Source organism: Microcaecilia unicolor, chromosome 1 (genome assembly GCF_901765095.1).
Source record: "Microcaecilia unicolor chromosome 1, aMicUni1.1, whole genome shotgun sequence".
In the NCBI taxonomy this organism is placed as follows: domain Eukaryota; kingdom Metazoa; phylum Chordata; class Amphibia; order Gymnophiona; family Siphonopidae; genus Microcaecilia; species Microcaecilia unicolor.
Window position 1 is genome coordinate 591395342 of NC_044031.1, and position 27085 is coordinate 591422426.

The 27085-nt window shown below is 43.1% G+C and overlaps 1 protein-coding gene across 1 annotated transcript in view; it reads right to left on the reverse strand.

Annotated features, from left to right (window-relative positions):
• OC90 (otoconin 90) overlaps positions 1–27085 on the reverse strand; it is a 114094-nt gene that overhangs the window by 70888 nt on the left and 16121 nt on the right. Inside the window, exons 2-6 of the mRNA XM_030189923.1 lie at positions 24556–24621; positions 19396–19455; positions 16505–16679; positions 7461–7573; positions 2571–2699 (exon numbers count right to left, since the gene is read on the reverse strand). Of these exons, the coding sequence (XP_030045783.1) occupies positions 2571–2699; positions 7461–7573; positions 16505–16679; positions 19396–19455; positions 24556–24621 (543 nt within the window). The remainder of the gene's footprint in view (positions 1–2570; positions 2700–7460; positions 7574–16504; positions 16680–19395; positions 19456–24555; positions 24622–27085) is intronic.

Sequence of the window (27085 nt, forward strand, 5' to 3'; positions counted from 1 at the left end):
GGAATGGCCTCCCAGTTGAGGTCATGGAGACAAGGACTGTGTCAGAATTTAAGAAAGCGTGGGATAGGCATGTGGGCTCCCTTAGGAAAGGAAGAGTTAGTGGTTACTGAGGATGGGCAGACTGGATGGGCCTTTTGGCCCTTATTTGCCATCATGGTTCTATGTTTCTATGATTCCATTGGTCCCAATTAGAATACTAGCATTATTGGGGTCAATTCAATAAACAGTGCTAAAAATTAGGCACCTAAATTTGGGTGTTCAGCTAGTATTCTATAATGGCACACTTACACACCAATTCTGTTATAGAATACTAGTGGAAGTCTACGGTAACATGCTTAACTTTAGGCGCGACTGCTTATACATAGTAACATAGTAACATAGTAGATGACGGCAGAAAAAGACCTGCATGGTCCATCTAGTCTGCCCAAGATAAACTCATATCTTGAATTTGTACCTGTCTTTTTCAGGGCACAGACCGTATAAGTCTGCCCAGCAGTATTTCCCGCCTCCCAACCACCAGTCCCATCTCCCATCACCGGCTCTGGTACAGACCGTATAAGTCTGCCCTCCCCTATCCTCGCCTCCCAACCACCAACCCCTCTTCCCCCCACCTGCTCCGCCACCCAATTTCAGCTAAGCTTCTGAGGATCCATGTCTATGGCTGGTGTAAGCAGTTGTGCTTACATGTGGCAGTTTCACGTATAAATGCGAGTATTCTATAAAGCGTGTGCTGAATAGTTGGAACGCCCATCATCTGCCCATGTCCCTCCCATGGAAACACCTCCTTTGCAGTTACCTATGAGAACACTTAGGCATCCAGTTCTAGAAGAGCGCCTAAGTGCACTTATGTAGGGTGCCATTTTACCCTAAATTTGGTGCTCAACTACCATTATCTCCTATTTTCATGCTTAACTCTCTATGGGGTGAATTCTATAAATCACACCTAAAAAGTTGGCACTGAAAAAAAGTGCTTAAGTGCTATTCTATAAACCGTGATAAAAGTTAGGCATGGTTTATAGATTAGCGCTTAAGTGCAGGGGTCATGCGCACATTTATTGGGCTAATGTGGGACATAAATGTTATAAATAAATAAATACATTTAGGTATGTCCATTTGTGCCAATAAAAACCTGGTGCAAATGCCTGTGTCTAAATTTATGTGTAGAACCCCCTTCTATAATTGCACACGTAATTGGAATCCACATCCATGCTCCACCCCGAAACGCTCATGAGCCTCACATTTCTGCGCCCCTTTTTCTGGGTTGTGCATAAAATTTAGGCATGCACATCTTAATTGATTGTAATTACTACCAATAATTGCTGGTTAAAAAGCCAGTTATTGACTCTAATTGGCTCGTTAATCAATTAAATTGAACACCAAATTTGCACATGCAATTTATGGTGACTTTTATAGAATTAGGGGGTAAATACATATGTGCACACCTATGCACATAAAAGCTATCATGTCATCTAAGTGCTATTCTGCAAATATTCACTTAACTTACATAGCATGTATTTGCATGGGAGCGTATACAAGGGCAGGGCTCCCACTTACGCATGTAGCTTACAGAATTCTGTAAGTTACGTTCATCCCTGCTGCATGCAAAGTTAACACTACCTCTATGGCTTGTATTCTATAATGGAAAATAAGTGCCCCCTTTCCGGTATACAATAGGCTTTTACCATGCGTGCTCTTTATAGAATAGCACTTAACACGTATTCCAGTGTCTAACTTTGGGTACAAGGACTTACACCAACTGATTATCTGTGTAAATCCTGGTGTGCAGACTTCAAATTCTGTAACACTGTATGTAATTCTTTGTAAAGTCCCAGACCTGCCCTTGCCCCACTTTTGCTTTGCCCTCTTTTGGGCTGCGCAAGAGAAGATTTTGAACCTGGATCTTTACAGAATCGCAAGCAGCAGGATTCGCGCAAAAATCCAAATTAGAGTCAGTTAACATCAATAATTGATTCTTAACAGCTAATTATTGATTAACAGCTCATTAATTCATTTGCATGCAGATCTCAGGATTGCATGCAATTTTGGGTGCCATTTAAAGAATCCTGGGGATACAGTATAAGGGAAAGGTTATAAAACATTTTTTTGTATGTAAAATGCTTATAGAATCAGGTCACGCCTAAAAGTATGCACGATGTGAGTCAGCATATCCTTGGAGTAGAGGTGTGAAGCCAGTTGAAATCCCACCATGGTTATTTGTGATCTTAAGCAGGTAACTTGTGGAAGGTAATTTTCTAACTGGGTTCCTCCAATTAGGCACCTGTTTCTGGCCATTTAAATCACTTTGAATATCGACTGCATAAGATTTTACAGCCCTCTCGAATTTACAAAATAAAGGCCCTTGTATTACATTTCTCGCTCTGTTGAATATATAAAAAATGATTTTGCTTTTAACTCAGCCTTAAATGAATGAATTGAATTCAGCAGGTCAAATGACAGTAATCCATTAACCAAGAGGAAGAAATGACGGTAAGTAGTATTTTCAATGTATTAAGATTCAGCTGCAAAGCAAACAAAAGATCTGGAGATAATTACAGCATAGTACAGGTTACCTGTTAGAGGAGATGGGCAGAAGGAAGCATCCAGGCCTTTCAGAGACAGGTTAATGCGTGAATGGACAAAACACTCAATGGCAGCTTTGTCACAGCTGCAGAGAAACTTTTCGCAAGGGTCCTTGGATGCTAGAAAAAAAATACAAAGAGGCATTGAAATATCTGTTTTCTTGTTCTCCTTAGTCGAGGCAGTTTCATCTCTGCTTGTTCCTGTGAGCTATTAGTGCTCACTTGCAGTCAGGCAAATTAGAGTACACAAGGCTTTCTAGTCTGAACGTGGTTATATGGGGATATTTTTCCTGGTAAATCTATAATTACACTTTTATTTTTCTTACTGGATTAGACCAGTGGTCCATCTAGCCCATTATCCTGCTTCCAACAGTGGCCAGTCCAGGTCACAAGTACCTGGCAGAAACCCAATTAGTAGCAGCATTCCATGCCACCAATCCCAGGGCAAGCTGTGGCTTCCCCATGTCCATCTCAATAACAAACTATGGACTTTTCCTCCAGGAACTTGTCCAAACCTGAGAAAGGGAGGTGAGGAAAGAGTCACATACAAGGCTAGGAATCAGCACATGACACCTAAACAATCGGCACTGAAAAAAACCTCAAGTGTTATTCTATAAGCCACGCATAAAGTTTGGCGTGGTTTATAGAAAAATGCTTAAGCGTTATGGTCTCACACATATATGTAGACATGACCATTTGCACAAACGAAAACATGGTGCAAATGCCTGCACCTAAATTTATGTATGGAGCACCGTTATTCTGTAATTACCCACGTAACTTGAAGCCATGCCCCTGTTCGGCCCTTAAACTCCCATGATCATCCCATTTCTGTGCCCCCTTTTTCAGGCCATAAGTTTAAGCGTAGATCCCACGCCTATCTTTATGTGCGTAACACCCAATTAAATCTGATTACTGTCAATAATTGCTTGTTAAAAAGCCAATTATTGGCACTAATTGGCTTGCTATTCAATTAAATTGTGTGCCTAAATTTGCACGTTCAATTTTTGGTGATCTTTACAGAATCAGGGGGACAGTGTTTGATAGCTTCAGTAACCTGTGGGGAAGTGACATTTTCCATGGAAGAGGGAATTCAAGACCTAGTTATTTATTTATTTCTCTGGATTTATTTACCACCTTTTGAAGAAATTCATCCAGGGTAGTGTACAGCAAGAACAGGCAATTGACAGTTATAGCAATAAAAATATTCAAACTGTACTATTTGCAATATCAACACAATACACATTTAAAACATCTTCATTCTACCATGTCCTGCCCACGTGTAAACAGGAAGTTGTGTCAGAGGGTGGGATAGGGCAGACTGAAGGATCTAGGCCCGCCCAGGTAGCATGTTTGCACTGCTGCTGCTGCCAGCAATCAGGTTCAAAGGACTGGGGGAGCAGGAGAGAGGCGCTGTACCTGCAGGCAGGCAAGTGGGTAAGGCAGGGCAGAAGTTTATAATATTGCTCTTACATATTCTTTATAATGCTTCTTTACTATGTAAACCGCATTGAGCCTGCTGTATGTGGGAAAGTGCAGGGTACAAATGTAATAAATAAATAAGTAAATAAATAAATAAAGGGAGAAGTGCAGGACTAGGAGAGGGGGGAGAAGGAGAGGTGCTGGACTCACAGGGGAGGGCTGGGAGGGAGTGGTGCTAGACCCACAGTGAGGAGGGAGGGAGGGAGACCCAGGAGGGGGTAGGAGGGAGAGGGAAAAGGAGGAGTGCTGGACCCAGAGGGGAGAGATATTGAGAGGGAAAGATGCAGATTCCATGGAGGCAAGGCAGAAGGAGAGGTGCTAATCCCACGGGGGGGGGGGGGGGGGGGGGGAGGAGAGGTGCTGGACTCATAGGGGGATAGAGAGAGGCGCTGGACCCACAGGGGGGAAAAGGGAGGGAAGAAGTGGAGGTGCTGGTCTTCCAAGGGAGGAGGAGATGAGAGGGACAGTTGTTGGACCTGTGCGGGGAGGAGAGATGCTGGACTATGGGTGAGAGAACCGTGGAGAAATGACAGAGATGCTGGATTATATGGGGAGAGGGGGCAGATGCCAGAACATATGTGGATGGAGAGACTAAGCGAGAGATATGCTAAATTGCAGGGATAGATTGCAGGGATAGAGGGAAGAGAGAGGGAGAGATGCTGGACAACATAAGAGGTGGGAGAAAGACAGGACATAAAGAGACACTGATGGGTGGGGAGGGCATAGAGAGGAGAGAAGCTGAACACGGAAAGATAAGGACATAGAAGGGAGATGCTGGGCATGGGAGGAGCATTGAGATTTGGACACAGGTGCAATGCTGGATGAGGAATGGTAGGGGCAGGGACAATGCTGGACACTGGGGGGGATTATGAACAAATGGAGAGATGCTGGACATAGGGGCTATAGGGACAAGGACACAAGTGTGATGCTGGACATGGGAGGATAGTGTCACACAAGGGTGATATTGGACATGGGAGGATAGAGAAACAGGTACAATGGTGAACAAGGAGAGGGAAAGAGGGATGCTGAGCACAGGGGGAGGGATATGTACACAGAAGGGAGATGCTGAAGATGGGGTGGGGGATAGTGACCCAGAAAGGGGAGAAGTTGAACATGGGGGACATAGAGAAGGGAGATGCTGAAATATGTGGGATAATAGGGACACAGAGGGGAGATGCTGAAACATGGGGGAAGAATACAGACATGGAGGGAAGATAGATGATGGATATGGAGAAAGAAGAAATGTCATATGGACAGGAGACATCTGCAAGATAGTAGTGAGAACACAGAAGGAAGCTGAAACCAATACTGGGACCAATACATTTAAAGTAATAAAATGACCAGATGATAAAGGAAGAAAAATAATATTAATTTTCTGTTTATTGATTAGAATATGCCAGTTTTTGAATTGTACATCTGTCAGAGCTGGTATTAGATATGGGTGGAATTCAGTACAGAAATTTGAGTGGAGACCCCCAAAGCCCAATACCAGACTACACCTTCTTCAGATTCAGGCAGACTTGGGGCTTACTGGTCAGGGGGTCAAGGGCAATTGCCCTGGTGGCACTCCTCTATCCTCTAAACCATCCCTGACATCAGCTATCTTTATATTTTGCACAGGAAGTACTGCTGGGCTATCACAGCAGCACAATGGTACTTCCCACCCCCAGCGCGCCGTCATATTTGGTTCTACAAAAATATATTTATTTTTGTAATGCCACTCGGTGGTAATCGGGCAGTGCCACGCACTGCCCAGTTACCACTGGGTTAGCATGGGAGCCCTTACTGTCACCTTAATGGGTGGCGGTAAGGGTTCCCCCTGAAATGGCTGTGTGGAAAGTGCTTTACTTGTCGCATGGCCATTTCCAGCTGTAGGGAAAGGGAAATGGGACTTGATATACTGCCTTTCTGTGGTATTTTGTAACTACATTCAAAGCGGTTTTACATATATACAGGTACTTATTTTGTACCTGGGGCAATGGAGGGTTGAGTGACTTGCCCACAGTCACAAGGAGCTGCAGTGGGAATTGAACTCAGTTCCCCAGGATCAAAGTCCACTGCACTAACCAATCCACTGCACTAACCACTAGGCTATTCCTCCACTAGCAACAGTCCATGTAGAAGCCTGCCCTTGCAGATCAGCAGTGTGGCTGTGCAGGCTTCTGTTTCTGTGAGTCTGACGTCCTGCACATACATGCAGGACGTCAGACTCACAGAAGCAGAAGCCTGCGCGACCGCACAGCTGATCTGCAAGGGCAGGCTTCTACATGGAATGTTGCTAGTGGAATAGCAACATTCCATGTAGAATCTCCAATAGTAGCAACAGAATCTCCAATAGTAGCAACATTCCATCTAGAATCTCAAATAGGGAAAGGGAAATGGGACTTGATATACCGCCTTTCTGAGTTTTTTTTGCAACTACATTCAAAACAGTGTACGTATATTCAAGTAATTATTTTGTACCTGGGGCAATGGAGGCTTAAGTGACTTGCCCAAAGTCACAAGGAGCTGTAGTGGGAATTTAACTCAGTTCCCCAGGATCAAAGTCCACTGCACTAACCACTAGGCTACTCCTCCACTATTGGGGGCCTTGGCGCATGTCAAAAACACACACCAACGCCAGCGCAGGCCCCCTTTTGCTGAAGCTTGGTAAAAGGGGCCCCAAATTAGGTGCAGAGCAGGTGTATTCTATAACCCTGCGTGGAGCTTTCCGGAATGCCCACGCCCCATCCATTCCATGCCCATTTCACACCCCCCTTGTCAGCAGCACACATTAGAGTTTACATGCACCACTTTACAGAATACGCTTAGCGGGGAGTGCATGTAAATTCTAATTAATTCCTATTAGTGCTGATAATTGCTTGTTAACATCCAATTATCGGCACTGATTAGCTTCTTAACTAACTAAGTTATGTGCATTGTTATGGAATACACTTTCATATCCACGCGGAAATCTCAGTGCGATATGTAGAATCCAGGGGATAATGTGTACAGTTCTGCATATTTCTAGTAGCACTATTGAAATGATAAGTAATAGTAGTATAAGAACTCTAAGCTACTGAATCAGATTACTGTATTGGTTTTCTAAGCTTGTACTACCCCTATGTGTCTATACTAAAATTTTTGTAAATGTAGTCCTATATACAACATAGTGAAACAAGGAAAACGACCGTACAGCCTGTCTGATCTGCCTATCTATGCAATCTACTAAGCTCTACAATCTCTTCTTCCTCAGAGATCCTCTGTGCCTGTCCTATGGCTTCTTGATTTTAGATACAGTGTTTGTCTCCACCACCTCCATTGGAAAGCTATTCCATGCGAACACTACCCTTCCCAAAAAGATAACTATTGTACCAAGTCTCTTCTCCTTGCATATACTGTTTTGATGTTAGTAAAACATACCACAGGTAAGATTTTTAGTGAGACAACTGACATCCACTGAAATCTTCTCTGGGTCCCAAGCACATTCCAGTTCTACAGCGTCTTCATAACATTTACGATGTTGAAAACAGCAACTGAAAAGAGAAGACAATTAAACAAAGGCAGAGAATACTGAGGTCACTTGACATTGCACACAGAACAGTGCCAACTATAGAAATCTGATTGTTTTTCCCCATTTGTTGGGCGAGACAAACAGCAGTACAGAAATCTCTACTGTCTCTGTTCTGTATCATTTTCTCATTGTATTGTTGCAGAGCTGTAACTCAAAAATCAGTTTCCTCCAAATCTTTGATATTATCAATGTTATATAGCTTCATTGGTGGTAAAGAAGATTCTCATACATACAAGTTACTCTCATAAGCATTGCTATACTGGGACAGACCAAAGGTCCATCAAGCCCAGTATCCTGTTTCCAACAGTGGCCAATCCAGGTCACATGGACCTGGCAAGAGCCCAAAAGAATGTTGTTCATCCTAGAAATAAGCAGTGAATTTTCCCTAGTCCATCTTAATAATGGCTTATGGGCTTCTCTTTTAGGAAATTATCCAAACCTTTTTTTAAACCCTGCTAAGCTAACTGCTTTTACCACATTCTCCGACAATGATTTATAGAGTTTAATTACACATTGAGTGAAGAAATATTTTCTCTGGATTGTTTTAAATTTACTACTTAGTAGCTTCATTGCGGGTCCCTAGTCCTAGTATTTTTGGAAAGGGTAAATAAGCAATTCATGTATATCAATTCTACTGCAATTAGCATTTTATAAATCTCTATCATATCTCTACACCAAGTTGAAGAGCCCTTGCTTCTTTAGCCTTTCCTCATAGGGAAGTCATCCCATTCCCTTTATCAATTCTGCTACATCTTTTTTGAGATACGGTGACCAAAATTGCACACAATATTCTACGTGCCACTCTTGGAAACAGGATACTGGGCTAGACGGACCATTGGTCTGACCCAGTATGGCTGTTCTTATGTTCGTATGATACAAATGCATTATAATATTCTCAATTTTGTTTTCCATTCCTTTCCTAATAATACTTAACATTCTGTTTGCTTTTTTAGCTGCCACTGCACACTGAGTACTAGTTTTCATCCTCTGTCTCTAAAGGCCTCGGTATAAGTTTGTTACGGAATGGCTGAAAAATTAATGATAAATTATTGGCCTGCAAGAGCTTAACCTCTTCCTTAAATCCCTTGTGTGGAAATCTACACAGAAAAAGAAAGGGTAAGAGGATTGATACAGTGAAAGCAGTTAACATTTATTATATACAGGTACTCATTACCAGAGAATGTGGAAACAGTGGTTAGCTTTGCAGGGTTTATAAAAGATATGGACAAGTTCCTAAAAGAAAAGTCCATAAGCCATTATTAGGACTTTGGAAAATCCACTACTTGTTCCTGGGATAAGCAGCATAAAATCTATTTTACTCTTTTGGGATCTTGCCAGGTACTTGTAACCTGGATTGGCCACTGTTGGAAGCAGGACACTGGTGTTGATGGATCTTCCGTCTGCCCTAATATAGTGATGCTTAAATGTGCTTATGAACAAGCCCCCACCTCCTCACCAGTTACTAGTTTGGCAGGAGAGGCCTTCACAGTCCATCTCATGTTTCTTCCTCTCAGCCTAGTAGCAAAGCAACAAAGTCTACTTACCAAATGTGAGCTATTTCTTCAGAGACTTTTATTTTTCATTTTCATGCTTTATTTTCCTCCGGGCAACTTGCCACTTACTCATTTTTTCTTTTCTTTTTTTTTATATAGCATTCTCATCCTTCTGACTCACTGATCCATCTTTCTGCTTCTTACATCTGCTGTGAGCAGGCATTTAATTAATTTTTGGTTAATTTAGCTTCTAAAATAACACCCTCTGTTTCTACAGACATACATTGAAATCCTGGTGTAAGAGTGGATAAAGCACCCCCAAGGCTCAGCAAGTTAGTTAGGACCCTGGGGAAGGCATACTCTGATCTTCATAATGATTTGTGATACAAAATGTAGAATCTCTAGCCACAGCTTGCTGCTCAGTCATGTGCTTACAATTTCTTGCCAAGTGGTCCTCATCAACTCTACTCCCATGAGTGAGAAACTTTTTATTCTCATTAAAATAGTTTAACAAGGAACCTCCTCTGGCACAACACTGCTTCTGTAATATAAAACGGATTTCTAGAGATGTATAACTTGAACTGCCATGCAACTAAGAACCCAAGGATACATTTCAGCGCTCTGTGTCACAAACCTGGAGTGTAACACGTGGACCCAGACATACGCATCCACGATGTTCCTGACCAAGATGCTACGCACGTAGATTTATTCCCTCCTGGGCGCCTACATTCCAGTGCGTCTTCAGTCTGGGCACCTACAGTCCAGAGTGCCTACATCCGGCATGCCTACAGTCTGGGCACCTACATCCGGTGTGCCTACAGTCTGCACGTGTACCCGCGGACACGCGCTCCTCTGATGTCAGTCGCCTTCAGCTTTAAAACCATTATCTTTCAATGCTTCTTTTCCTCGGCTACAACCTTGTTGGATTGTGCTGGTGCATTTCCTCTTGCTGACTTGACCTCTGCCTGAACCTGACTTTGCCTCCTGGATTGCCACCTGCCCTGACCTCTGCCTGTACCTGACTTGTCTCTTGAATCGCCGCCTGCCTCTACCTCTGTCTGAATCGTACCCTGCCTAGACTGCAGCCTGCCTTTATTACTGGTTGATCAGGAATCCCGTTGTCTCCTCATAGACAAGACAGGTACTTTCTGGGTGGTCTCTTCCAGCCCAATTTCCATCAAAGTTCTGCCGGCCACCTGAACCTAGGGGCTCAGCCTCTAAGGAAACAGTGGTCACCGCAGGTGAAGCCTTGGGCCTATCCGACTGCCTGTTCAAGGACCGACTCCTCGCCTCCGGGCCTGGTTCTCTGCCCTGGGATCGGTATAACGGCTTACTTCTTGGGTCTGAGTCCGATTTTCAAGTGACCAACCGAGACAGACCATGACACTCTGGTAGGGAAAGAAGAAAATATCTCTAGTTCCATATGAGCATATCTGTCTGCTACCTTTCCATCAAATGACTGTACACCATGTAATATTTGTCATACTATAACCCTCAGATCCTATTTATGGTGCCCAACTTTGGGCTTGCATCTGAGATGTGTGCGCAAATAAATTGGATAATGAGCTCTGAACCTTCAATAATTGGGCGCTAATAGCCAATTATTGGTGTTAATTAGCAATCATTAAAATTTGCACATGTATCTGCATGCGTGCTATTCTGTAAGTCAGGGTGCCTAACTCCCATAGCACCTATCTCAGGGGACGTGACCATGGGCGTGTCGGGGCACTCCAAAAAGTTGTTGTACAGAATTACAGAATACTGCCTAACTGCTCCTAATTTGGGTGTCAGCATTTACACCAGGTTTAAGCAGGCATAAGTGCAGCACCCAGAACTTAGGTGCGGGATTCACAATAAGGGCTAGATTCTATATATCACACTTCAATTTCCACACAGAAATCAAAGCGTATTCTATAAAGTATGCTTTAATTTAGGCATATGTTATAGAATGACATATGGAATAGACTTCCTGAGCCGGTACGTCAAGCTCCATCTCTGGTCGTCTTCAAACCTAGACTAAAAGCCCAACTTTTTGATGCTGCTTTTAACTCCTAACCCCTATTCGCTTGTACAGTACCCTTGTATGTTTTATCATTCCCATTTTAGTAATTCCCTTATCCCTTATTTGTCCTGTTTGTCTGTCCTGATTAGATTGTAAGCTCTTTCTATAGCGCTGCGTACATCTAGTAGCGCTATAGAAATGATAAGTAATAGTAGTAGTAGTAGAATATACTGAGTGCTGCTCCGCACAATTAAATTCAATCGTTATCAAATATGCCATCTAAAACCTGGTGTAAATCCCAATGACTAAATTAGACGCGAAATGGGTATATTCTGTAATAAAGCACATAGATTTTAGAAATACACATGACTCACCTGCTCTACTGTAACCACAGCCACTTGTGCATAAATTCTAATTAATACTGATAATTGCTTGTTAACATCCAGTTATCAGTGCTGATTAGCTTGTTACTTAATTAAGTTATGTGCATTAATATGGAATACGCTTTGGTTTCCGCGTGGAAATCAAGGCGTGATATATAGAATCCTGGGGTAAATGCTATTCCATATAAGGCATAGACGCTTTATAGAAAAGAATTTAGTGCTAAACTTTTTGATGCTGTTTATTAAATTCCCTCCTAAATAATTATCAGAGACAGTTACTACATTGCAGTAAAATAAAGGATTTTGCCACAACAAAATTTGTCATGTGAGTCATTAACCTGTGAAACATCAGTATCATAGGTAAGTGACTCATGAGATAAGTTCAACTTTGTGTTACTATAGCCGGGAACCTTGCACTTTCCTAGCCACAGCAGCACAAAGGGGAGTGGAGGAGTAGCCTAGTGGTTAGTGCAGTGGACTTTGATCCTGGGGAACTGAGCTCAATTCCCACTGTAGCTCCCTGTGACTCTGGGCAAGTCACTTAACCCGCCATTGCCCCTGGTATAAAATAAGTACCTGAATATATGTAAAACCACTTTGAATGTAGTTGCAAAAACCTCAGAAAGGCAGTATATCAAGTCCCATTTCCCTTTCCCTTTTACAAAGGCACACTGAAAAATGTCCTGTGGTAGTGTAGATGCGTGTTTTAGGTGTGCACAGAATCATTTTTCAGTGTGCCTGTAAAAAATGTCTTTTTAAAATTTTTCCTGAAAATGGATGTGCGCCAAAATGGAAATTGCTGCGCATCCATTTTGGGTCTGAGACCTTACTGCCAGCCATTGACCTAGTGGTAAAGTTTCACATGGTAACCGGGTGGTATTGACCTGTGCGTGTCAAATGCCATTTGGCGCGCGTCCATTAAGTGCATCCGAAAATAAAAATTATTTTTCAGACACATATCAGACGCATGCCAAAACTGAAATTACCACAAGAGCCACGTGGTAGCTGGCTGGTAACTCTATTTTGGCATGCATTGGGCGTGCATAGACACTTATGTGGCTTAGTAAAAAGGCCCCAAAGATAGTGGGTCCCAAGTTGGCCTGCTATCTTATAAAGGGCAGCCCAGTGCAGGAAAAAATTAGTCTCCCACTCCTCTCCTCCAGTACTACTGCCTCATACTCCTAAAGCCCCAGTCCATCTCAGCCCCTCCCTTGACCTCCCCCATTCCATACAACCCTTACTTCTACACCCCCAGCACCTAATGGAGGGAGGTCTCCCTGGTGACTAGAGGGAGGGCCAGTCTCTGGGACTCCTGGTTTTGTGCCCACTTTTTTGTTTGTTTGACTAGAGGGAGGGCGACAGGAGTGACGCTAGGATACTCCTGCCTCAGCAGCTCCCCATCTTCAAAATAGCCACCTCTAGGGGTCATGCTGCCAAATTATAGAATATTCCCTTTCAAATAAATAAACCAGTTTGTGAGGTTAAACACAAGCTGTATTATTCATTTTTGCATACAAATGAGCTGCTTTGCATTCATTTGCATGTTTTATATTTCATTATCATTCATATATTAAAGGCAAATAATGCATGGTTTTGCCATGTAGCATACATTATTTTGCAAATGGCTTGCATTATTCCCTTAATAAATGTAAGTAACTTCCCTGCATATATGTAATTAGAAACAATTATAAAATAAGCATAACATTCACAAATGAACATAGAGAGACAGATTAGCATGAAAATAAAAGATCAGCATAAACCACAATTTCTAACTAATTTTCTTAGAAGAAATATGGCTAAAGGGGGAGAAGGCCTTTTCAGTTATGTTGGGGAAAGGGGGAAGGCTAGAAATTGAATTATAAGACTGAAGGATGCTGAGGGCTGCTATATGGGGAGTGACAAGGACAACTTGGAAATACAGAATGAACACTCTTGCTCTGTATTCATGGAAGAAAATCTTGGAAATGGACCCCAGCTAGCTGACAGAGATATATATGGGACTAGAATAGATACCACATCATTCACTGAAGAAAGTGTAAATGAACAACTAAAAAAAAACAAACCCTGAAAGAGGACAAAACATTGAGGGAGCTCAGAGAAGTTCTGGTGGGTTTTCTTAAAGGTTTGAATAGGGGAGTAGCCTAGTGGTTAGTGCAGTACACTTTGATCCTGCGGATTCCCACTGCGGCTCTCTGTGACTCTCGACAAGTCATTTAACCCTCCATAAGTACCTGCACCACTTTGAATGTAGTTGCAAAAACCACAGAAAGGCAGTATATCAAGTCCCCTTTCCCCTTTCCATTGTTTAGTAGATCCTTGAAGACAGGAGAGGTTCAATGGGCTGATGTGGTCCCTCTTCATAAAATGGTAACAGAGAAAAGGTTGGAAACCACAGGCCTTACCTTGATGGTTGGAAAAGTAATGAAGACACTGATGAAGGAAAAGATAGTAAACTTTCTAGAATCCAATGGGTTGAAAGATCTGAAGCAACATGGTTTTTCCAGTGAAGGATCATGCTGGATGTAGAATTTCAGCAAAACCTTTAATATAGCTCTTAATAGGAGGCTCTTGAATAAACTGAACTTAGAACCTAAAATGTTGAACCAGATTAGTGACTGGTTGAATAACAGAGGACAGAGGGTGGGAAAAGGTGAATAGTGGAGTGTCTCACAGATTGTTCAATATCTTTGTAAGCAACATTGCTGAATTGTTTGAAGGAAAAGTTTGCTTTTTTGCAGATGACAACAAAGATCTGCAACAGGGTGGATCTCTTGGCGGGAAATGACAACATGAGAAGTGATCTGCAAAAATTAGTGGTCAAATGTTTGGCAGTCAATATTTAATGCAAAGAACTGCAGAATGATGCACTTGAATTGTAGAAATCCTAAGGAGCGATATGAGATAGGGGCAAGATGCTGATGTACATGGACCAGGAGAGATAGACCTTGGGGAGACAGTAGGAGAATTTCAAGGTGGTATGTTTTTTTATTTAAAATCTCAAAAGGAACAGCTCCTTATTATTGGTATGATCATTTGTTATTCACTAATCAATCTAAGTCGTACAAGAAGCCTAATTTCTTTCCTTTTCCCAACTCCTAGAAGTATAAGGAGATTCTTTTTTTTTTTTTTTTTTTTTAGAAATTATTGGCCTTTCAGGCAGCAGAATTTGGAAAAGAGATATATCCTTTCTTAGCTTCTTTGCTGAGTTATAAAATGTTTAGATGAAATATTAAAACATTTTTGTTTCAACTATATGCACTGGGCAGTAAAAATAGGCATTATTTGATTATGGCAGAGTACAGATGATTGCAGTAGAATTATGATTCTATTATTGTACTTCAATGTGTAATTCCTGGTCATTTCCAGCTTTTTAGGATTGTACTCTGCTAAGAACTGAGAAGTATAGCAGAATAAAAATTTGAAAATGATGTTATTATGTTATGTAAGATGGTTAAACAATGTAATTAGACAGTAGACAAAGCCAGAAGGATGCCTTCTTGTCTATAAAGCACTGTATTCAGTTTTGGAGGCTGTATCTCACTAAAGAAAACAGGAAATTAGGGCAGGGCCAGAGCTGAGAGAGAGAGAGAAGGGCTGAGCCTGCACGCCTTTTACCGCTGCTGCCGGCCGCCTTAACCCTGACTTGGTAAGTGAAGATGATTTCTAAAATTCAGAGGGAGGGGTGCTGGAACTGGAAGGGAGGAAGGGAGGGACGACGATCCTGGAACTGGGAGGAGAGAGGGGGGATCCTAGAACTGGGAGGGAGGTAGGGGGACCCTGAAACTCGGAGGAGGGAACCTGAAACTCAGTCCCCTGGAACTCAGAGGGAGGGAACAACCCTAGTACTCGGAGGGAGGGAGGGGATGACCCTGGAACTCAGAGGGAGGGAGGGAGGGGACAGACGACCTTGGAACTCAGAGGGAGGGAGGGAGAGGGGAACCTGAAACTCGGAAGGAGGGAGGGGGAACCTGGAAAGAGGGAGGGAGGGGATGACCCTGGAACTCGGAGGGAGGGAGGGAATGACCCTGGAACTCGGAGGGAGGGGGGATGACCCTGGTACTCGGAGGGAGGGGGGCGACCCTGGAACTCGGAGGGATGACCCTGGAACTGTGAGGGAGGGGGATGATGCTGGAACTCAGAGGGAGGGAGGGAGGGAGGGGGACCCTGGAACTTGGAGGGAGGGGGGGCCCATGGCACACACTCTCATTCTCACACATTCACACTCTCTCCCTCACAGACACACTTGCACCCAGTCTCACTCTCTCTCTCTCACACTCACTGTGTCTAACATACACACTCGCACACACTCTCATTCTCACACATACACTCTCATGCTCACACACACACTCTCTCTCTGTCACACACACACACACTCGCACATTCACTCTCTCTTTCTCACACAGTCACTCTCACACACACTCTCTCAAACATACACACTCCGAGGAAAACCTTGCTAGCGCCCGTTTCATTTGTGTCAGAAACGGTCTTTTTTTTACTAGTATTCTATAACAGCTTAGGCATGCCCTTAAGCCATTTCAGAATTGGTGCTAAGCCCTTGTGTTTCAACTAAAAGGATCACAGTTAAACCATCTGTTACCAAAAGATCCTTTCAATTGAAACACAAGAGTTGACACAAGTTTTTCCACAAACTGTTGGGATACTTACTAATTCAATGTGGATGGATCAACAGTTCATGAAGGAGCATCCGGTGCCAGAGACTTTTCAGTTAAGTACATCAAAGTTTAACTGATATGAGTTTAATTAATGCAATATGTTTGAAGTCACTGGACTGATGCAATGATTGAAATTTTGAAATACAGCCCATGGCTGAAACAGTTCAAAAATTCTGAGCACCTTCACATTTAAATATTGTATCATGATTTAAAGTTTAGGGGGTTTCTTTCATATTATTAGATATTGTCATAGGGAAAACAAAGTTTATTGTTCCCCAATTGGCATTATATTGAGTTATTCTAGGAAATTTAAATGACATCTCTCCACAACAGTTTTCTTACTTGTCCACTGGATCTGCTGGAATTCCTTCCATTTCAAATCTGCAGGAGCAGCCATAGTCTTCAAAATCCTTGGGGCAAAGTCCAGTAACACATTTCAATTTATTCACAAAGTTAAATAAGGCTGGGAAATTGGTGAGAATTGACTGCAGCCAAGTGAAGTGGGATCCAAGACAGTCTACAAGAAGAGGAAAATGCATGCACCAAACAGTTTGTAATATATCCATAACAATAAATTGTTAATCATGTTTAAGGAGAGGGTCACCACTGGTAAGGTCCTACAAGAAGAAGTTTATCATGCTTGTAGCTTTCATAGTGGAAAAAATAGTTACAGTCTGGGCTAGAATCTGAACATTGCATACCAATCTTTTAGAAAGATAACATGATTCCGTATCATCATTTAAAGTCAGAAAACAAACTTTAGGTCACTGGACAATTGATTTTACCTGGCAGTAGATTCTTGCAAAGTTATGAAAAACAGTACATCATGAGAAGAATGAAACACATTACTAAAATAATAAACATGACTGTACATTTGTTAAATTCTTAATATGGGGCACAATAAGAAATTTAAACTCCAAAGGGGTCCTTTTACTAAGCTGCGCTAATAGATTTAGGGCCTCTTTTACAAAGCCACGCGGCAAATGAGAGGAAGCCCATAGGAATTTCCTAAAAGAAAAGTCCAGAAGCCATGTTTTTGATGCACACTAAAGACCCCTTTTACCACAGCGAGTAAAAGAATATAATTTTCTGAGGACAAGAAATGGCTCTCTGTGGTAAGTGAACCACTTGCCATGCAGCCATTTTGGGGAGAGTACTTACTGCCACCCATTGAGGTGGTGGTAAGGGCTTCTGTGCTAACCTGGTGGTAACCAGGCAGTGCGCAGCGTTGCCCGATTACCACTGGGTAAGCACCCGTGCTACAAAAACAGAAATTATTTTTATAGTGGGCCGAGACAGCACTTAACTGGGTAGTAGTGATAGTCCACTATCCTGTAAAGAGAGTGGAGACCGTTAAGCAGTGGCATAGCAAGGACGGGGTGGTGGGGGCGGTCCGCCTCGGGTGCACATTGCTGGAAGGGTGCAGAAAGCAGCCGCGCACCTGTTGGCTCTGCTGGTTCCCTGCTCCCTCTGCCCCGGAACAGGTTACTTCCTGTTCCGGGGCAGAGGGAGCAGGGAGCCAGTGGAGCCGACAGGCGCGCGACTGCTCTCTGCACCCTCCAGCAGCCAAGAATGCACCCGGGGGGAGGGGGGGACTTGATGCGCTGGGCATGGGGGTGTCTGCACCGGGGGGGGGGGATGTCGTGCTGCACCTGGGGGGACGGACGCCCCTTCACCCGAGGGGGGGGGGGTCACAGCGTCGATCCGCCCTAGGTGGCAGCCAACCTAGGAATGCCACTGCCTTTAAGACAGTTGAAAGGCATGTGTTTCGCCTCCAGCTTTATCAAGGATACCTCCCTCATTGGCACAAACTCATCTTGCTGACCCACTTGCCATGTCGGATAAGAACCTCCCCCCGAGCCAAGTAAATTATATCTTGATAAGATAAGATGGCTTTTCAATGAGTATATTTATAAAAAATTATTCAAGAGATTTGTAAAGAAATGATGAAGTGAGTGTGGAAATTACAGAGGGTGCTGTATATTGACCTGTATATTGGCCTACTGAAGTTCAAAAAAATATATAAAAAATAGTTGTGTGAATAAGATGTTTGGTGTTCCAGTACTGATAGTAGTGTTAGACAGCTGAGCACTTGTTATAGTTTTTGGAGACAGTCATAAGAAGTATAAATCTAGGCCAGCCATTCATTTCTCTACATTTATGAGCCTAATTTAATAGCCTAGGGGCCCTTTTACAAAGTGGCAGTAAGCCCAATGCGTGCTTACCGCTTGGTAAAAGGGAAGTACCACCGGGCTACCGCAGCAGCCCAGCAGTAGTTTCCTCCCCCAGAGCTTGTCATTTCCGGCGCTGCAAAAATATTTCAATTTTTGTAGCGCCAGTGTGTACCTGGTGGGAAACAGGCAGTGCCACGTGCTACTACTACTACTACTACTACTTAACATTTCTAGAGCGCTACTAGGGTTACAAAGCGCTGTACAAATTAGTAACTAAGGATGGTCCCTGCTCAGAAGAGCTTACAATCTAAAGGACGAAATGTCAAGTTGGGGTAGTCTAGATTTCCTGAGTAGAAGTGTTGTGATTAGGTGCCCGGTTACCGCTGGGTTAGTGCGGGAGCCCTTACCGCCACCTCAATAGCCCCCAAAATAGCCGAGCAGCAAGTTCTTCACTTGCCACACTGCCATTTCTTTAAGAAAAAGGAAACATGCCATTTAACCTCTGCGGTAAAAGGGGGCCTGGGCATGTGACAAAAACATGCGCTGATGGTAGCGCAGGCCCCCTTTTGCTGCAGCTTTGTAAAAGGACCCCCTAGTTCAGGAAATCAGTGTTAAACTCCCTTTTCTCCGCCTTAACTCTGCCTCTTAAATCATGCTGATTATATTCTGCTGGGTGACTCAGGAGCTGATAATCAGTGGCAGTGAATATTACAGTGCCATTGAGTATCAGCTCTGACGGCCATTACACTTGGCGGAAACAAGTCAGAGAGGAGCAGGAGCTATGCAGACAGTGGCCATATTCACTGCCAGTGTCTGATAGCGAATCAGACATGTAGGACTACATAACTAGACTACCTAGACTACTTATGAACTTTAACACAATCACCACTCTGTATTTTTCTACCGGATATGGCGATCGCCATCTCGGTACAGTGTAAGCCACATTGAGCCTGCAAATAGGTTGGAGGTATGTTTTATTATATAGGATGAGAGTTATTCTAGATTTTTGAATTTAACAGACATATATGTAATGTACCTAAATCAGGAAATCATACTTACCAAAAAATGTTGTAGCACTTTGAAGATTTTTAAAAACCCCATTGAAGAAAGTATAATTATCTAAATAAAAAAAAAATCAATAAGTTTAACTGAAAACAAAAACCCATCAACATTGTTTAAAAGAATACAAGTGTAATGAGCCTGGAGCAGTTTACAGAGACCTGGAGTGGAAGAGTAGTCCAATGGTTAGTACAGGGACTGGGGAACTAGGTTCAATTCTCACTGCAGCTCCTTGTGACTCTGGGTAAGTCATGGGGTCAATTCTATAAATGGATCCTAAACAACTGGCGGTGAAATAAATGCTTAAGCGGTATTCTATAAGCTGCCTCTAAAGTTTGGCGTTTTGTCCATTACGTACTTTAGTTTTGTTGTGTTGCAGGGATCAGGTATTTAAGTTGGATCGGTGGGGTATGCCTTTTTGAACAGCAGTGTGCGGCGAAGTCCGATTATCGCCAGGTTACCAGTTCTGGGGATTTTCTTTTTCCCTGGAAAAGATGCGCGCTCAGGATAGAACTACACCAGCGGCTGCGTTGGGCCAGTGGTAGTTCTGATTTAGCATTCAGTAAGCCCGAGTTGGGCTTACTGACACTTTGTAAAAGACCCCCTAAGTGCTGAATATCACTGGGCTGGATGGACCAATGGTCTGACCCAGTATGGCAATTCTTTTGTGCTTAACCAGCTGTGGGGCCCTTTTACAAAGGCACAGGAGGGCCTATGTGCATATAACACATGCCAAATTGGCACTATCACCTGGCTAGCATGTGAGCCGGACAGCAATTCTGAATTTGGTGCTTACCGAATTCCATGGTAGAAAATAATTTTCTCTTTCCTACTGTGGGTCAGTTACCTGGCAGTAAACAGCAGTTGGTGCGTGATGTATGCTTACCACGCGAATATCGCACGAGACCTTACTGCTAGGTCAATGGTTGGCGGTAAGGTCTCAGGCCCATGGATGTGCACTGGTTTCAATTTTAGCATACGTCTATTTTCAGGCCCCTTAAAAAATGGCCCTCTTTCCTAGATGAACTAAAAAAAAATGGCCCAGCGTGCGTCCAAAAGATGTGCTCGCTCTACCACAGGCCACATTTTACCGTGGCTTTGTAAGAGGACCCCTATGTGTTATCTGGCTCCAGAAATTCAATGCCAGTGCCTGGACATGGCCTGGCATTGAATTTCTGGGGTTAATGCCAGTGGTGGTTAGCAAAATGCTGATTGCCGCCGGCCAAATATTGGGCCCTAGGTTCCTAGGGAGGAAGAGAGGAGGGAGAGAGGAGACATGATAGAAACGTTTAAATATCTCAAGGGCATTTATGTACAGGAAGAAAGCCTTTTCCAAATGAAGGAGAGCTCTTGAATGAGGGGGCATATGACAAAGTTAAGAGGGAATAGGTTGAGGAGTAACCTAAGGAAGTATTATTTCACAGAAAGGGTGGTGGAGGCGTGGAATGGCCTCCCAGTGGAGGTGGTGGAGTCAAGGACTGTTCCAGAATTTAAAAAGGCATGGGATAAGCATGTGGGATCGCTTAGGAACAGGTAGAATTGGGGGTTACAGAGGATGGGTAGACTGGGTGGGTCATATGGCCTTTATCTGCCGTCATGTTTCTATGTTACACATTTATGTCTGCAAATCATTTGCTTGGATTTAGGAGCCCAAGGGCCCTGTTTATAAAGGCGCACTAGTGTTTTTAGCGCACACTAACCATGTAGACACCCATAGGAATATTATGGGCATCTATACGGTTAGCACACGCTAAAAACGTTAGCACGCCTTTGCAAACAGGGCCCCAAGCTAGGTGCTTGTACTCAAAATCAGTGCTAAGCTCTTAATTTATTTGTCCCATCCTAAATTTGCCCCTGACATTGATTTTTTGATTTGTTTTTTTAATTTCTAAACTTATGCTTCCAGGCACCTATATTTAGGCATTCAACCTGAGTCCATTAGCAATGGGTCCAATTCACAATTGTAACTTGCAAAGGGTATAAAACCTTGTGAAAATTGCATTATATACATGTGGGGGCTAATTTTATAACAGGGTACCTAAACAAACTTTAACTAACACCCCTATTTTATACCTATTTAACAAAGGCTATTTACGTGCCTATAGAGCTTATTTTCGAAGCACATGGATGTCTCAAAATGCCCAAATAGATGTCCATGTACTTGAAATGTCCATAACCCGATTTTGCCAGGGCAGAATAGGGGTGTCCAGTACTGCAGTACATCCAATAGCAGTATTTGGGACATAGGGAGGGCCCCAAATCAGGACATACAACAGCAATTACTGAACTGGAAGAAACATCCAAGCCTAAAAAGAAGGACATCCTAAGTTAGACCTGTTTCAGAGATATTCAGAGTACAAAAAGATGCTCTGATTGGAGGGATTAAGGGATGGCACCTCAGTAATCCCCAGTGGTTGCTGTCCCCCTCCCTCTCCTCTGGAAGTAAAACTGAAAGGGGATATCAGGCTCTATGACAACTTCAGGTATTATGAGCATTCTGAACAGAATAAAAAGCAAGTCTGAGATGTGGCCTACTGGTTAGTACAGTGGACTATAAACCAAAAGACTCATGTTCAAATCTCACTTTAACTTTTTTTTTTGTTATTGTGAGCCCTCCAGAAACAGAAAAATACCCAGTGTACACAAAATCATTCACGCAGACGCCCCAATCTACATGCTAAACCTCATGGACCTACCTCCCAGAAACGCCACATGATCATCCCGCAAATTTCTCAACCTGCATTTCCCCAGCTGTAAAGGACTAAAATACAAGCTGATGCATGCCACTACCTTCTCTTTCATAAGCACACAGCTATGGAATGCACTACCTATAGACCTGAAAACAATCGATGAAACAACTATCTTTCACAAATCTCTGAAGACATATTTCTTCAACAAGGCCTACAATGAAAACCTATAGCCTCACTAATCCACCTCATCAACCCACTCAGTTATGGAAGCCTACCTTCTATAATTACCCTAAACACTCCCTTACTTCTTCTTTCCTCCCTTACTTAACCTCTGCACAATACTAACTGTATCTGATATCCTGGAATGTCAATGTTAACAAAACTATGTAAGCCACATTGAGTCTGCAAATAGGTGGGAAAATGTGGGATACAAATGCAATAAATAAATAAATGTATAAGCCACCTGCAAACCTTCAGGCTATTGATGTGGTGTACAGTCAGGTACAGTAGGTATTTTTCTGTTCCTGGAGGACTCACAATTAAAAAATAAAAGAATTAACATTGGATTTGAACCTGGGTCCCCTGGTTTAAAGTCCACTGCACTAACTACTAGACTGCCCCTGGCCATTCTTCTAAGAATGCTGCCAGACAGACATCCTTTTCCCAGCTTTTTTGTCATTCATATGTTGGACGTTCCAAGATGCTAAATAGTAGTAGTAGTAGTAGTAGTAATGGCTGTTCATGCTGGATGTTCTCAGCACATGGATGTACACCTCACATATTTCCAGTTGGAAAATACATGTGAGAAGGAAGTCTGTTTTGGATGTTATGAGCTGGGTGTCTCTATTCTGACTTGGACGTCCTTTCGAAAATGCCCTCCACATGCCTTTACAAAAGGCAGCCACAGTACAATAACCCTAAGCAATGTCCAAATGCTCACACACAAATTTACATTTGCTCCAAAGAAAGTATAAATACGTTCATGTGGATGCATATTTTTTTTAAAATAGATGCTTGTATCACAACATAGAGTAGAATCAAACCAAACTATGCCACTGGAAAAGCCTACAGATAGCTCATGTAAAGATAGGTGCAATCTTTCCATGTCTCTCTTTTTACATGTGTACCTGCAGCCAGGGGCCTAGCTAGGTAGGGCCACAGGGGCATGGGCCCCCACAGGTTTAGCCCATCGCTGACCCTCCCCTGCCACTTTCAACCCCCCCCCTCTCCTGCCGCCGCCGACCCTTCCACACCGCCATTAGGTACCTTTGTTGGCGGGGTCCCCAACCCTCGCCAGCCGAAGTCTTCTTCAACACCGGTCTCCGGCATGTTCGCTGATCTGTTTCTGTGAGTCCTGATGTCCTGCGTGTACATGTGGAGGATGTCAAGAGTCAGGACTCACAGAAACAGATCAGCGAACGTGCCGGAGACCGGTGTTGAAGAAGACTTCGGCTGGCGGGGTTGGGGATCCCTGCCAGCAAAGGTACCTGGTGGCGGCGGTGACAGGGGAGGGGGGGTAGAAAGTGGCGGAGGACGGTATGCGGCGGTGGGGGGGTCGGAAGTGGCAGGGGGAGTGAGCGATGGGCTAAACTGTGCCCCCCCACCTTGGGCTCTGGACCCCCTCCCTCCGAGGTCTGGCTACAGCCCTGCCTATAGCACTTAGGGGTCCTTTTACTAAGCTGTGGTAAAAGGGGGCCTGCGCTAGCATCAGCATGTGTTTTTGACATGAGCTGAGGCCCCCTTTTATTGCAGCGGGTTAAAAGGCTGTCTCTTTTTTTCCAAAAGAAATGGCGGTGCGGTAACTGAACCACTTACCGCATGGCCGTTTCGGGGGGGAGCACTTACCACCATCCATTGAGGTGGTCGGTAAGGGATCCTGCGCTAACCCGGTGGTAACCGGGCAGTGATTACTGCCAGGTAAACACTGGTGCTACAAAAATAGAAAATATTTTTTTAGCGTCAGAAATGGCATGCGCTGGAGGTGGGAATTACTGCTGGGTTGCTGCTGTAGCCTGGCAGTAGTTCCTGTTTGGTGCATGGCAAGCCCACGGTGGGCTTACCGCTACATAATTAGAGGGCCCCTTAGATACTAACACACCAGTTTTATGACTAGAGTGATTGTGCCTTAATAACTGGTTAGGCTAATATTCTTCTTGGAATATAGATGCCTAGGGGTTTCTTTATAGAATAGGCTCCTACAATGTGCCCTATTACATAATTAACCCCATAATGGCTGAACATCATAGCTATCTATATAGTTACCTGTGGTCAATGGCAAAGCCATATATTTAGCACGTTCCCTATTCTTATAGTGGCACCGAATATTTGAATTTTCTTAAAATATCACCTGTATGGCATTTAAAGAAAAACCATTGACCATGGGAGCTGAATGTTGACCTGCTGATTTAATTTTCTATTTAACAGGGTTTGAAACATGTTTTAGGACAGCAAACACACAAAGGAAACTTACTGATATTTCTCAGAGGTAAATTGGAGAACTCAGGCAATGATCCAGATTCTTGACCGTCTATCATCCCTAATAGAGTTGATTAAAAAGACATGTTAGTAAAAAGACAAGCATTACATAACACCATAATAGCCATCTTATAGTGTTAGCCCTCATAGTTTCTTCAATGGTCTGTTTTATATAACTGGCCTCTTTCACTCTCTGTTTATGTTCTTTTATCTTTTTACCCCTTTTTCTCTTCCAATTTGCATCATCTTATCATCTTAAGGGGTCCTTTTACTAAGGCGTGCTGAAAAATGGCCTGCGCTAGTGTGGGCGTGGGTTTTGGGCATACGTAGATTCAATTTTCAGCGCGCTTATAAAAAATGCCTTTGTAAAATTTTTGCTGAAACTGGACATGTGGCAAAATCAAAATTGACGCATCCATTTTGGGTCTGAGACCTTACCGCCAGCTATTGACTTAGCGGTAAGGTCTCACACGTTAACCAGGCGGTAATGACCTACACGCATAGAAAGCCACTTGACTCACATCTGTATTTTTTGGACGCGCGTAGCGAACATGCTCCAAAAATGAAATTACCGCAAGAGCCATGAGGTAGCTGGGCGGTAACTCCATTTTGGCACACATTGGGCATGCGTAGGCGCCTAAGCAGCCTAGTAAAAGGGCCCCTTACAGAAGTGGAAGAGTTGGATCAGGTTGTCAAGAAAGGTGGAGCAACTTGCGTAAGATGACCATGATTACAACTCAAACCTCAGTGAACAGAAGGAAGTCCGATTTTGTTTTGGAAAGCACCTTGCAAGATTTTTGTGGCTATTTGGGTTATTGCAAAACTTGGTGATAAACATGAAAGGGGGCCATGGAGCTGTTGGATTAAAGGGTCCCTTTACTGCACTTTAAGAGCAAATATTAATGTGTGATAAGTGCAAAGGCTGTGAGGTAATTGTTGGGGGAATGTCCAGCTACTCTTTTACAGGTACTGCAGTGAAATGTTTTCATAGCACATTAAGGGGCCCTTTTACTAAGCAGTGGCAAGTCCACTGCAGGTTCACTGCGTGCCAATCCGGAACTATCGCCGGGCTGCTGCAGGAGCCCGGCGGTATTTCCCACCCCTAGCGCTCGCCATTTCTGGTACTACAAAAATATGATCTATTTTTGTAGCATTGGAACTTAACTGGTGGTAACCTGGTTACCGCCGGGACAGAGTGGGAGCTCTTACCATCGTATCAATGGGTGACGGTAAGGGCTCCCCCCAAAATGCCATGTGGTGTTTCACTTACTGTATAGCCATTTCTTTTCTTCAAAACAATAAAAAAAGACAGCTTTTTACCTGCTGTGGTAAAAGAGGGCCTCAGCATGCGTCAAAAACATGCTCTGATTTGGGATTGGCACCAGACATAGAGGGACCACTTGTGCTAACCTTTCTGGTGTGCAAAAACCATGTCCAAATGTTAAATAGTAAAGCTATTTCACTCAACTCCTAATTTGATTCCTCTTGGATGTCCCGTTTTCTAACATCTGGCACCTACATGGGTGAAGACAGACATTTACAAGCATAACTTGCAAAATCAGCCTTGATGAGGGTAATTTTATGAGGGCATCTACTTTAAGAGGTCAAGTATCTTTCGAAAATCTCTGAAAACATTCTTCTTCAACAAGGCCTACAATGAGAACGTATAACCTCACTAAGTCCACTCAACTATGAGCGCACACCTCCTATAATTACCCTAACAACTCTCTTCCCTCTTTCCTCACCCCTTTCTAAGCGCTACACACTACTAATTGTATCCGATATCCTGTTATGACAATGTTATCAAATCTATGTATGCCACATTGAGCCTACAAATAGGTGGGGGAATGTGGGATACAAATGCAATAAATAAATAAGTAGGCATTTACTTGGGTGCTATCTTATAAAGAAATGTGGGCACCTACGTGTTTTTATAAACTACTAGCAAAAGTGGCAGAAATTTACATTTCAGGTGTGGACAATTACATCTGCCCGAGGTGTCCATACATAGCTTATTTAAGTACAAGTTATAAATTAGTGTATTATATAATCAATGTGTGTACTTGCTAACTCTGCCTGCGCTTCATCTTGTAAACACTACTGGTGAAATACGCACCATCATGTCAACACGTGTACTTTTACGCTGTGTGGAATTTTACAGCGGACCAAATATGTGTGAAAATGACTTTATAAAACTACCCCTATTTTCAGTAGATGTTAGCACTTACATGTAGAAAACCACAAGTGATGCTGCTCTTTTTCTGGATGCATTTGTTTGTGAAATGGCTGTTTCCACTGGATGTGCTGCACAATACACATATCCTCGTGCATGTCCTTATATGGATTTTACAAAAGACTTCATGTTCAGTGAGCCTTTTGTAAAATTTTGGATTTAGGTACTTGTTTTTAGCTATTCTTAAGATCCAAGGCACTTAACTTTAACTATATCCACCGGATTCTATATATTGCACCTAGCATTCTGCACCGAAATCCAAGCGTATTCTATAATAATTTGTGTAACTTAA